This window comes from Colias philodice, chromosome 11, assembly GCF_061535455.1.
Source record: "Colias philodice isolate Cphi_HAF_F1 chromosome 11, ilColPhil1 Martin Lab GWU primary, whole genome shotgun sequence".
Lineage (NCBI taxonomy): Eukaryota > Metazoa > Arthropoda > Insecta > Lepidoptera > Pieridae > Colias > Colias philodice.
Window position 1 is genome coordinate 10,131,954 of NC_143096.1, and position 13,943 is coordinate 10,145,896.

General features: G+C 34.3%; 1 protein-coding gene across 1 annotated transcript; it reads left to right on the plus strand.

The window, feature by feature from the left end:
* The first annotated feature begins 4,105 nt into the window (after nucleotides 1–4,105).
* On the plus strand, nucleotides 4,106–11,580 carry LOC149484830 (uncharacterized). Its single transcript, XM_089700798.1, has 10 exons — nucleotides 4,106–4,406; nucleotides 4,677–4,798; nucleotides 5,175–5,350; nucleotides 6,924–7,067; nucleotides 7,336–7,457; nucleotides 8,691–8,835; nucleotides 9,361–9,553; nucleotides 9,791–9,957; nucleotides 10,302–10,471; nucleotides 11,459–11,580. The coding sequence occupies exons 1-10, from the start codon at nucleotides 4,106–4,108 to the stop codon at nucleotides 11,578–11,580; spliced, it is 1,662 nt and encodes a 553-aa protein (XP_089556924.1).
* The last annotated feature ends 2,363 nt before the right edge of the window (nucleotides 11,581–13,943 follow it).

Consider the following 13,943-nt stretch of genomic DNA (forward strand, 5'->3'; position numbering starts at 1 on the left):
ATGTTTGTTAAAAAAAGTTAAGTTTTGCTTCTGATTTTTATAGCATTTGCATTCAATAAAACTAAAAATGAAAAATAAATATTAATTCGTATTAATCTATATATTTGACTATTTTACTCCTGACAACACTGACATCTCTGCTTGATAAAGACCGGTACTCGGTAGTGAACGATTTATCTTTTTTTTCAAAGATTTGTTTTCCCATAGAATCAGAAGTCAATATTTTACAAATAATTATTAAAATTAACATAATGAATCCATACTAATATTATAAATGCGAAAGTAACTCTGTCTGTCTGTCTGTTACTCAATCACGCCTTAAATATTGCACCAATATACTTAAATTATCCCGGGAAATAGGATAGACAGGAGCGACTGCAAACAGCGAACAGCGAACAGCGAACAGCGAACAGCGAACAGCGAACAGCGAACAGCGTACAACGACAGCGACAAAGAACAGCGAACAGCGAACAGCGAACAGCAAACAGCGAACAGCAAACAGCGAACAGCGAACAGCGTACAGCGAACAGCGAACAGCGAACAGCGAACATCGAACAACGAACAACGAACAACGAACAACGAACAACGAACAACGAACAACGAACAACGAACAAAGAACAACGTACATCGAACAACGAACAGCGAACAGCGAACTCGAATTTTAATTCGAACACAAACACAAACACGAACAACGAACATCGAACAACGAACAACGAACAACGAACAACGAACAACGAACAACGAACAACGAACAGCGAACAGCGAACAGCGAACAGCGAACAGCGAACAGCGAACAGCGAACAGCGAACAGCGAACAGCGTACAGCGAACAGCGAACAGCGAACAGCGAACTTGAATTTTAATTCGAACACAAACACAAACACAAACACGAACAACGAACATCGAACAACGAACAACGAACAACGAACAACGAACAACGAACAACGAACAACGAACAACGAACAACGAACAACGAACAACGAACAACGAACAACGAACAACGAACAACGAAAAACGAATAAAGAACAACGTACATCGAACAGCGAACAGCGAACAGCGAACAGCTTACAGCGAACAGCGAACAGCGAACAGCGAACAGACAAACACAAACACAAACACAAACACAAACACAAACACAAACACAAACACAAACACAAACACAAACACAAACACAAACACAAACACAAACACAAACACAAACACAAACACAAACACAAACACAAAGTCAAACACAAACACAAACACAAACACAAACTCGAATTTTAATTCGAACACAAACACAAACACAAACACAAACACGAACAACGAACATCGAACAACGAACAAGAACAACGAACAACGAACAACGAACAGCGAACAGCGAACAGCGAACAGCGAACAGCGAACAGCGAACAGCGAACAGCGAACAGCGAACAGCGAACAGCGAACAGCGAACAGCGAACAGCGAACAGCGAACAGCGAACAGCGAACAGCCAACAGCGAACAGCGAACAGCGAACAGCGAACAGCGAACAGCGAACAGCGAACAGCGAACAGCGAAAAGCGAACAGCGAACAGCGAACAGCGAACAGCGAACAACGAACAACGAACAGCAAACAGCGAACAGCGAACAACGGACAACGAACAACTGTGAATGTGATTGTGAATGTGAATGTGAATGTTGAATGTGAATGTGAATGTTGGAATGTGAATGTGAATGTTGAATGTGAATGTGAATGTGAATGTGAATGTGAATGTGAATGTGAATGTGAATGTGAATGTGAATGTGAATGTGAATGTGAATGTGAATGTGAATGTGAATGTGAATGTGAATGTGAATGTGAATGTGAATGTGAATGTGAATGTGAATGTGAATGTGAATGTGAATGTGAATGTGAATGTGAATGTGAATGTGAATGTGAATGTGAATGTGAATGTGAATGTGAATGTGAATGTGAATGTGAATGTGAATGTGAATGTGAATGTGAATGTGAATGTGAATGTGAATGTGAATGTGAATGTGAATGTGAATGTGAATGTGAATGTGAATGTGAATGTGAATGTGAATGTGAATGTGAATGTGAATGTGAATGTGAATGTGAATGTGAATGTGAATGTGAATGTGAATGTGAATGTGAATGTGAATGTGAATGTGAATGTGAATGTGAATGTGAATGTGAATGTGAATGTGAATGTGAATGTGAATGTGAATGTGAATGTGAATGTGAATGTGAATGTGAATGTGAATGTGAATGTGAATGTGAATGTGAATGTGAATGTGAATGTGAATGTGAATGTGAATGTGAATGTGAATGTGAATGTGAATGTGAATGTGAATGTGAATGTGAATGTGAATGTGAATGTGAATGTGAATGTGAATGTGAATGTGAATGTGAATGTGAATGTGAATGTGAATGTGAATGTGAATGTGAATGTGAATGTGAATGTGAATGTGAATGTGAATGTGAATGTGAATGTGAATGTGAATGTGAATGTGAATGTGAATGTGAATGTGAATGTGAATGTTGAATGTGAATGTTGAATGTGAATGTGAATGTGAATGTGAACATACACATACACAAACACAAACACGAACACGAAAACGAACAACGAACAGCGAACAGCGAACAGCGACCAGCGAACAGCGAACAGCGAACAGCTAACAGCGAACAGCGAACAGCGAACAGCGAACAGCGAACAGCGAACAGCGAAAAGCGAACAGCGAACAGCGAACAGCGAACAACGGACAACGAACAACGGTGAACTTTTAACACTTCCACATTCTCTTCATGCTTTTACTGCAATTATTAATACATCTCTCTCTTCTTCACTTTTCCCATCGCTGTGGAAGACAGCCCTGGTGCGGCCCATACCAAAAAACAACAATCCCACTGCCCTCAAGGACCTTAGGCCAATCAGTATTCTTCCTTACCTCTCCAAGATCTCAGAGCGAGTTGTCTACAACCAAGTCACAAAGTACTGGGAATCAAATAATATCTTACCGGAGTACCAGTCAGGTTTTAGAAAACTTCGTAGTACCTGCACTGCATTGATTGATGTTGTGGATAATTTGCTCTCTGCACGCGACAATTCAATTACTCAAACTCAAACTCAAACTCAAACTCAAACTCAAACTCAAACTCAAACTCAAACTCAAACTCAAACTCAAACTCAAACTCAAACTCAAACTCAACCTCAATCTCAAACTCGAACTCGAACACGAACACGATCACGATGTAAGGGATCCTCGGGAGAGGATTGAAACTAGGACTGCTGAATGAATACTGTATATTTGAAATAAAACATGCCTTTTTTAATAGCTACAAAACTAGGTTACACGTGTATTATAGTTAATAATATTAAGATGTTTGTTAGAAAAAGTTAAGTTTTGCTTCTGATTTTTATAGCATTTGCATTCAATAAAACTAAAAATGAAAAATAAACATTAATTCGTATTAATCTATATATTTGACTATTTTACTCCTGACAACACTGACATCTCTGCTTGATAAAGACCGGTACTCGGTAGTGAACGACTTATCTTTTTTTTCAAAGATTTGTTTTCCCATAGAATCAGAAGTCAATATTTTACAAATAATTATTAAAATTAACATAATGAATCCATACTAATATTATAAATGCGAAAGTAACTCTGTCTGTCTGTCTGTTACTCAATCACGCCTTAAATATTGAACCAATATACTTAAATTATCCCGGGAAATAGGATAGGTTTTATCCCGGAAATCCCACGGGAACGGGAACTATGCGGGTTTTTCTTTGACTGCGCGGGCGAAGCTGCGGGTGGAAAGCTAGTTTTAAATATATTATGATTTCTGTAACAGTAAGGCCCAGTTTCGCCATTCTCCTTTCAGTCTTTAGCTTTTTCTTATAATTGAGAAGAATCTTTTTTTTACATATTTTGTGCATTACAAAATTGATTTAGTATTTGGACAAAACTCTTTAGAAAGTTTAAGACTACTGGCCGATATTTCTTTCAATAATGAAAATCACATGTCACTTGACAGTACTGTTGTGGTACTGTTTTAGCCAAGGTTTTAGCTTGCTTTTAAGCACAAATTACGTATAATAGATATTTTATCCTTAAAATCTTAAAATATAAAAAAAACAATGCCGCACTCAAGTTCGTCTATAGAACCAGAAGAACTTTCCATCCATGAGATGCTGGTACAGCCAGTATTTTCATCTTCTTCAGAGGAACCACCGAGAGAGGAATGGTCGTCCCTTATAGCCATTACTATTGAAGATCCTCCAAAAATGGCGCTATACAAAGATGGCCTTTATAACCCTGGTAGTGGAGAAATTTGCACCAAATATATACCGATGTCTGCGAGTTCAATTTTGATTCATCCTTACTACAATTACCCGGGAATTAAAGATCCTGGAGTTTTGCGGGCTTTACTCGATCCAGGTCAGTATTGTCCATTAAATGACTTGCTTTTTATTAAACTTTAGATGATAATACTCGTTTATACTTTAAATTTTTGGCCGTCGCCTCCAACGCGTGAACGTAGAACCGAAGGATCCTGTCTAAGTCTGGTCAGGAAACAGAAGGCTGATCATTAATATGTCCATAAAGAAAAGCGATTAGTGTAACAGTTGCATCATACATCTGCCCCGTACACGGGAATTCACATTTTTGAATGTTATATTATTTTGAATGTTATATTATATATTGCAGAAGAACAAAAGTATTATCCAGACGATGGTCAAGAAGTATATTTAGACGAATGTGAGAAAATGAAGGTTATCCCCGTGAGACCATTTTGGCGTGGATTGCTGGAACGTTCTATTGATTTAAAAGTTATTGAATTCCATATTATATTCATAGTGCTAAAAAGTTTAATTTAGTATGATATATTATTATGACTACCAAACCTTAATATTTTGCTTTGGAGTAACTTTATTTTTTGTTTTTGGAATTTTTCAGTTTTTATCTGATGATCGATTTCTTTTGCTACAGATATTATACATACTTTACCTTTAATGACTAATATTAATTATATCTATAGTATCTTCAAAAATAATCTCGTATTTGCATTTCTGAAAAACAATGAATTTCAGAAAGTATTTTTTCAATTGTAGTATCTATTATGTTACTAAGAACTAATAATTAATACCATAGATTTTTAATCTTTGTTAACTATTTATCTTAATCTTCATCTCTGTATGTTTATAGTATTATGGAGTGAATCCAATCGGTATGCGGGCGATGTGCAAGGCGCTATACTACAATAACAACGTGGTACGCCTGGATCTAACTTCCAATTTTCTGGACAATGATGCCTGCTACCACCTGGGTCAATTAATAGCTGAGAATACGGTTCTCCAGGAACTTGTGTTGTGTGGATGCAGGTAATTTTATTGGAATTCGAAGAACTTGAATATTGTATTTGGCTAGCAAACACCCACGATTTCGTCCACGTTATATCGGAGATGCGGTAACCTATTAAAAACTCGAATTTCTATTACCCGAATCTTAAAACCCCGAAAACGGTTGTTAGAACTTTTAAAAGACAGATGTAATGAATGACAAATTTTTAAAATTCCTTTTTTAATTTCCCAGATGAATCAATTTCCAGATGCACCAAAACCAGGTTTTTTAAAAAGTATTTTTTTGTTTCCCGTATTCTCATAATACAGATCTCATTATACCAGATTCTCAGAATACTTTTTTTTGTTTCCCATCATACCATTTTCCAAATAAACTATTGCCAAATTTTCATAATCTTTTTATTTGGTTCCCATATAATCGTATAACAGATAAACTATTGCCAGATTTTCATAATCTTTTTATTTGATTTCCATACAATCGTGATTATACCTTTACTATCGACTGAAAATAAACATTGTCAGTAAGTAAATTTATTGTTTTACTTGTCCATTACAGACCGGTTTTAGTGTCAAAGTCGACTCAGTAGGTTAGGTTAGGTTTGAACTGTGACCCCCCATGCACGAGCCGAGCGAGCGAAGCGAGCGTGCCGCGGCAGCGGCCGGTGAGTGCCAGAACCGACTCGCTATTGTTTTACTTGCCCATTACAGAAAGGTTTAAGTGTCAAATTCAACTCAGTAGGTTAGGTTAGGTTTGAACTGTGACCCCCACGCACGAGCCGAGCGAGCGAAGCGAGCGTGCCGCGGCAGCGGCCGGCGAGTGCCAGAACCGACTCGCTATTGTTTTACTTGCCCATTACAGAAAGGTTGAAGTGTTAAAATCTATTCAGAAGGTTAGGTTAGGTTCGTGCTGCGTCCCCCTGGAAGGATTACGTTTTGCTGGATATCGTTTATTTGAATTTCAAAAATCTGGACATTGTTTGTCTGGAAATCAATTAACTGTATTTCAAAAATTTGTGTTTTAAAAATCTGGCTTTCGTGCATATGGATTACGGTCATCTGGATTTTGTGCATTTAGATTTCGTATGTCTGGAATTCATTCGTCTGGATTGTAAAACGTCGTACAAATAAAGAAATGGGCAAATCAAATTCGGAGTTGCGATTATATGGCAAACAAAACTTCGAAATTTTTAAATTCGGGGTTATGAAAAAATGTCCAAACGTTTTCTGGATTATGATATTCGGAATATTAAAATTCGAGATTAAGATAGGTAACCCGGAGATGCAAATAATAATATAATAATATATTGAAATCGCAGACGCAAAATCTATACTTTAGGTCAATTATATTATAATTTATAAATGAAGATCAAATCCTGTGTTGGTAACCTAAGATAGGCACATGAAACAGCACAATTTGCCAAATATTTAATGGTTATATTCTTTTAATTTTTTGTTTTGTATTTTGCTGTGTGTACAAAACAAATCTTAGAATGAATTCCCTAATTTTTAACGCATATAAAAGAGATAGATAATAAATGTATAGATTTATGTGTAGTGCTGTTTTACTACTCTCAATATTTTGTTTATATCATAGGATACAATGTAGCGGAGTAAGAAGAATTGTTGCCAAGCTTTACGGTCGCAGTTTAGATTTGCTGGATTTATCTCGAAATCAACTTGGGGACAAAGGATTTGAATACGTTGCTGAGCAATTGTTTAAAGGAGCTGTGATTAAAAGGTTATTGATGTGTGATTAAAAGTGAGAGAACATAGCATACGCAATGTATATTATAATAAAGACAAAATTAGCTAACTTTGTTAAATAGTAATTTTAACAAAGTTAGTAAATTAGAATATTGAACGATTAAAGACTGCGATACAAGATTTCGATCAAATATTATTAATAGTATTGTAGTATATTAATGTGTATTAAAAGTATTGTAAGCTATTATTTACTTTTACTGTTATCTTTATTTTCAATTTCTGATTAATGAGATCTTTTTCAGATTAAATTTGAGCTTTAATGAATTAGGAATGGAATCCGCTTTGTCATTCGCAAGAGCTATTGAAGGAAACAATACAATTAGCCATCTCGATTTATCCTGGAATCAATTATCCACTTTGAAAGGTTTTTGTTGAAATACTTATAAAAACTACATAGTTTTTTTGGTACTAACGTTATATTTATTTTTAATTGAATAAGACTAACATTTGTATCATCTGCTAAGACCATTACGCAAAAAAGTCAATGAAATCCTTCAATACGCATTCGAAAAAAACTAAAATCAACCTCTCCACGTTTTAAAAAGCAAAACATAAAAATCCTGACATAAATAGACAATAAACCACGAACACTCGCCAACTAAAAAAGCTCTTCAACTAGAATACGTCAGTTGGACTAACATTTAATAACTTGTATAGTGTATACGGAGCTCTTCAGCTCTTGTGTGGAAAATAAAGTCGGGAACGTTCCCGTAAATATTTATGTGGTATAGAATGAAATGGATGGTGCCACATCGCCTGGCTGTATTTAGGAAGCTCAAATAAAGAGGCTGAACGTACTGACATTAGCATTGTATTTTAGCTTGACCTAACAATGTGGTTCTTTTAAAATCAGGTTCAATGTATTTCAAGTATATCTCTGGACGTACTTCAGTGCCATCTTGTTCTCTACTTACGCTTGGTTTATACTATGAAATATACTTCTTCAAGTATACCTTAAACATTTTCCGAATATATCGATATTTAAAACACTACATGATGTATTGAATACCCATAACTAGCAAAACTATATTAGCATTACTAGCATTTAGTAACCTCTACAGAATAATGTTCTTGGAAGACGGTCATCTTTTGTTTACGATTACCCTAAGCAATTCGACTTCTCAGACTATTACTTTACCCAATAACGTTTACCATTATATCATTATTATGAAACGATACATTGAAGAACGTTTTCAAGTCAATGGATATACTATGCACGTTGCTCAACGCGTACACAAAGGGGACTAAACAATGTAATTATACTGGCATATGAAGCTTAGTATCAAAATACAGACGAGACAAGGGCCCGATATATTGTTAGATTAACGTCCCATGTTTGCAAAGACAAACGCGTAGGACACTTTGTTGTTAATATTATCTATACACAATAATAAAGATGTTCTAAATGGAATATATTATAACAGTGATAATGTGAATAATGTGCAGATAAAATGAAAAATTATGTAATTTTTTTTAACACTCGCTTAGAATCAAACCCCTCACTTGTGCTTGTACGTGGCTTAGTAGCCAACATTATTAAAAGATTCTGTAAGTAAACCATCTTAACTTGTTAATAAAATTTCGTTTATTTTTTCAGGTCCCACTGAGCTTATGGAAAAACTGGGGGAAAATAAATTTCTCGTTGAACTAAATGTCTCATGGAATGCCCTCAAAATCGCTAAACCCTTACGGAAACTCCTTTCCGCACCTTCTCTTAGGATACTTGATTTAAGTAATAACAAGTAAGGAAATCTTCACCAACTCATACCACTTGTTGTTATCAGCCTTTCGACTTTTAGATTCAAATCATTTATAAATTATATGTGCGCTTAAAAATATTTTCCTGTGAAAAATTGCAAACAATATTATTTTAATCATCGGGTCAAACCTCATATGCACCATTCAATATTTCCAATTACTTACCATTGCGCCGTTAGTACAATAATTGTAAAAAATAATTTTATAAAAATTAAATCGCTTTTCTTATTATGTGAAAATTCAATTCAATGATGGCCTCATACTTAAGAAAATGGAGCAAACGATCACGAAAATTCAAACTCATATTATAAATGCGAAAGTAACTCTGTCTGTTACTCAATCACGCCTAAACTACTGAACCAATTTGCATGAAATTTGGTATGGAGATATTTTGATACCCGAGAAAGGACATAGGCTACCTTTTATTGCGAAATATGTACCACGGGCGAAGCCGGGGCGGACCACTAGTAAAATATATATTTTTTTATTTAAACTTATATAATTTTTAGACTGCCACGAACTGCTCCCAAGTTATTAGGAGTATCTCTCGTTAAAGCAAGAAGGCTTGATACTCTCGATGTATCAAATAATCCCTTTACACCAGACGATGCGTTGACTCTTTTAAGAGCTTTGGAGAAGAAAAAAGTTCGACTAAACAATCTCGTTATGGATAATATTGCTGTGGCCAAAGAGTTTGTAGAGGTGATGTTTATCTTGAAAATTTGTGTTCCTGAACTGAATTTATTCATTAGAATACTAAATAGACGCAGAGTTTTTTTTAAAGTTGTCCAATATAGCGGGGTTATTGAAAAATTGTTTGTGGCATTGTTTTTGTTTTTGTTTTTTTTACGTTATAAAATAAATAACTTTGGATTAGCATTGTTTCATTTTCGCAATTGAACTCTACCACGTTTTTAATTTTCATCATATTTTTTTTAGGAATGTAAGAGAATTTTAAAACATGATTACCGGAAGAATACCAATGTTACATACGGGAATATTTTATATAACTATGCCTTATCAACTGCAGATATGAGACTTATCATTATGAAAAGACTGGACTTTCTCACGAAAAGACCGGGAAAGAAAGCAAAATTGGATATTGCGTTAGTTGTGTTAAAGTTTTTAACGTTCGTAACGCAGTATAATATAAATTTATCGAGACTTATTTATTTTCGAACTTTAAAATATTAATTAATAATATAAATTCATGAGTCTTAGGGCCGATTTTTCAATGCTTGGATAAAACTTATCCGTCCAATAAAGTATTACACGATAATATTAAAATGTCACGTAAACTGTCAAATACGGGCAATTAGAATACGTTTTTAAAATGGTAGTTTTATACATTATTCGACGAATAAGTTTTATCCAAGCATTGAAAAATTGGCCCTTAGACTCATTCCACATAATATAATAATTAATCACATTAAATTTTCATTTTCATTAGATTGTACTTTCTTGAAAAACGAAAAACATTAGAAACAATGCAACCACGTGAAATACTTCGTGATTTGAAAGCAGCTGGAGCTAATGTTGATGAAGACCTGATTAATCATTTGGCGGAGAGCTTTCCTGGGCCCATGACTGATAAAGGAGCTAATACTGTTAAACTGGATCGTAAGATTAATATTAATAATAATAACAATATTGGACACACACACACATCCCTTCCCATCCCCTACCCATCCTCTCCTTCCCTATCCTCATTCCCTCCCATCCTCGCCCCTTCTACCTAACTCCTTCCTTGTGGACAGCAACACATCCACTTCCCAGTGAAGTGGATACTTATGGGCGGCGTGTATCGCTTAACACCAGGCGACGTGTCTGCTCGTTTGCTATCCAATAGCATAAATAAAAATAAAAAAAAAACAAGCACATTTTAAATGTGTAAAAATAGATAGTGAAAAAAGTAAGTTGCTAATTTCCTGCAACAGTGTCCTGTCAAGTTAAAGAACCTTTAAAAAAGGTATTGTATTTTTTTTTCTTTTGTACAAAAATCAATACTATTCCTAAGCGGCTAGTTATTTATTATCCATGTTTAATAGATTCTACTTTAAGTAACAAGCCAGCAAATATTAATTTTAATATCTATAAAAGGCAACAATGTAACTTCTAAAAACGGGTCACTTCATTATATTATGAGATAACTCATTAAATTCGAGGGGCAATTTTGACATAATTCACATCGAAACAAATTTAAAACAATTAGGCGCAATAAAAACAACGAAACGAGGTCATTATTTTAGTAATTTTCACTTTATCGCAAATTCATTTCCATGAATAATAACGTGGACTTTTTATTAAATTACGTTTTTTGTTAGAGGCGTAATGCATGGGGTTTTTAATTTGTTATAACTTATGATACATGGTTTTATTTTACCGGCTAGACTATGTACATACAACTAATACAATAAATAACACGAGGAACGTTTAAGTTTTAGAATGTGGATACGATTCCATTATTAGAAAACCTTTCGTGGTGATAACATTTTGTTTTTTTTTTTTTTAATGGGATCGTATTATTGTGTATTTATTTTAACTCTATTAATATAAATTATCAATCAGAATTTAAACGCAACAATAATTAAAATTCTCAACTTTCAGGTGTAGTTGACATGATTCAAAGACTTTGGCCGGAAAGAAAATTACCCCCTACTCCACCCTCTGAACCAGAACAGCCTGAGGTACTTAAGAAAAAGGGGAATAAAGGGAAAAAGAAGAAATAATATGAGATTTCTTCCATATGTTCCGCCTAGCTTGGTTAAGACTAACAAAAAACTAGCCCAAAGTTGGCAAATATCATAGAGAAGAAAACGATTAATGACGTTAGAACTTTAAAAAAAACTAGTTGTATGGGAACTAGGCTTCTGTCTGTTATTTTTTTCCTACTTATATTGAAGATAAATATATTTTAAGTTTCACGTTTTAACATATATTTAAGTTAAAAGAATTATACTTATTTTAATATTATCTGTGTATTTCTGCTTTCACCCGTCTAATATATGTACCTATATGTCTTGATTTTTACAATTGCTCTAAATCAATACTATGAATATGAATTTGAATACATAAGAAAAAATATAAAATACCTTTTAAAAAGATATTAATACAGACCAGACAGACTAATTTTCTGTGCACCACTTTACGGCGTTAACAAAAGTAAAACAAGAAATATAAGTGTATAAATTTTTAACGATTCACTATAAATGCTGGCAAGGAGTCGGGTACTGTAGGTAATTATACTGCAAAAAGTCGGACTAATCTGCAGCAGGCTTCAATTAGCAGAACGATGTTCTTGTTCTTAGAAGAGGGACATTTATACAGTTTTTGTGTCTGTAAATATGTAATTATTTATCTTTGTAATGCTGACCTGGTAAACGATGTTTTGCCTGGACAGTAAGGTGCATAAAAAATGTTTAATGAACATTTCATAGACCTACCGATATTAAAATCATTGAGAAATCAGAACTCTATCATATGGACAGTTCATGAACTGTAATCAATGAATTTTTAGATTCTTTAGAATGTCTGGTTCCATAAGATTTAAATTCGTTTAATTCTAGATTGTAAAATATGTTCGTTAATGATTTGCTATAATAAAATTAACAATACGTCAAATTAGGGCGAATAATATTGTCTCTATATTAGTGTAATTCCCAAGTGTGTAATAATTTAGATGATCACATCACCACCTTCAATGTCTGCCTCACAAATATTAGGCATTTTGCAAGAAAAATAATTAAGTGGGTGATTCATTTAGATGTAGGGCAGAGGTAAATGGTTACATTCAAGCTACCACGTATCTACTTAATGAAAATGTAAAAAAACAAATCCGAATGCTATTATGAACGCAATCGTCAGTCTTTATTATTTTTAATGAGCACGCTTTTGAACAAAAGCGAGTCCATTTCACCCTTATGGCTGCCTATAATGAGTTAAAAATGCGATTTCGGCTATATTTTATTATATGCGACAGTAATTACGAAATATCGCGATGCAGACATTAAAGAGTTATGGTTACTTAATGCATTTTAATGGTACGTGCGCATCTGAGAAAATTAAAAAATAATATAGAGCTATTTTTAATATCAAATGAATATAGTTAAAAAAATAAAGCATACCTACTTAAAAAATATTCAATTACGGATTTGCTTCATGACGTTGCAATAATTTTTCCCCCCGTTGCGTTCCCGTATCCATAGATAGTACCTTTACAATTAACAAAATAATTAATAGTCTTCTTTTTTAATATTAGGTCATGGCGTATCATTTTCCATATCTTTCAAAGTGCACACACATTTTGATTAATAATTTTATAAAACAATATATAAGATACAGTTGAGAAATTTTTAAAGTAAGTATAGACGTCTCTCGCTAGTTCGAATCCAGCTTCGTGATCGAAAATTTTCTATTCTTTAAAAATTTCTCATTTATCCTTATAAATGAGAAATTTTTACTAGGTTTCCGCCCGCGGCTTCGCCCGCGCAGTCAAAGAAAAACCCGCATAGTTCCCGTTCCTGTGGGATTTCCGGGATTGCGTTATTTTCCCGGGATAAAAAGTAGCCTATGTCCTTTCTCGGGTATCAAAATATCTCCATACCAAATTTCATGAAAATTGGTTCAGTAGTTTAGGCGTGATTGAGTAACAGACAGACAGACAGAGTTACTTTCGCATTTATAATATTAGTATGGATTTGAATGCATTAAGTATCAAAAATAAAATAGTTATTTAGCCATGCAGGTTAAAGAGTAAGCAAACAGACCTAAAAGTCCCTTTGGTCCACTACAAAGTTGGTGTGTCAACCCTATTCAATGCAGTTCTGCCACAGTTCTGCGGGCTCCAGTGGAACCCGAGGCCATTGAACAACTTTTATTCACACATAAACAGTTTTCACTATATTTCTTATATGACACACCGTTACCGTGCTTTATTTCAAGTTCTTCGTACAAACTTTACGTTTTGTTGGTAATAAAAGTCTGTTACGTGATACCTAGAGGTGCTTATAATACACGACAAAATTATTGATCGTTTTCAATAATAATGAAATTATTATTCGTTCTAGAATATCTTATACTACGCCATATCCTG

What these genes read in the sequence shown, in the direction of transcription:
- LOC149484830 (XM_089700798.1), top strand. Translation starts at nt 4,106, where the DNA reads ATGCCGCACTCAAGTTCGTCTATAGAACCAGAAGAACTTTCCATCCAT. An exon ending in GCGGGCTTTACTCGATCCAG is followed by an intron (nt 4,407 to 4,676) that starts GTCAGTATTGTC and finishes TATATATTGCAG; the next exon opens with AAGAACAAAAGTATTATCCA. An exon ending in AAAGGAGCTGTGATTAAAAG is followed by an intron (nt 7,068 to 7,335) that starts GTTATTGATGTG and finishes GATCTTTTTCAG; the next exon opens with ATTAAATTTGAGCTTTAATG.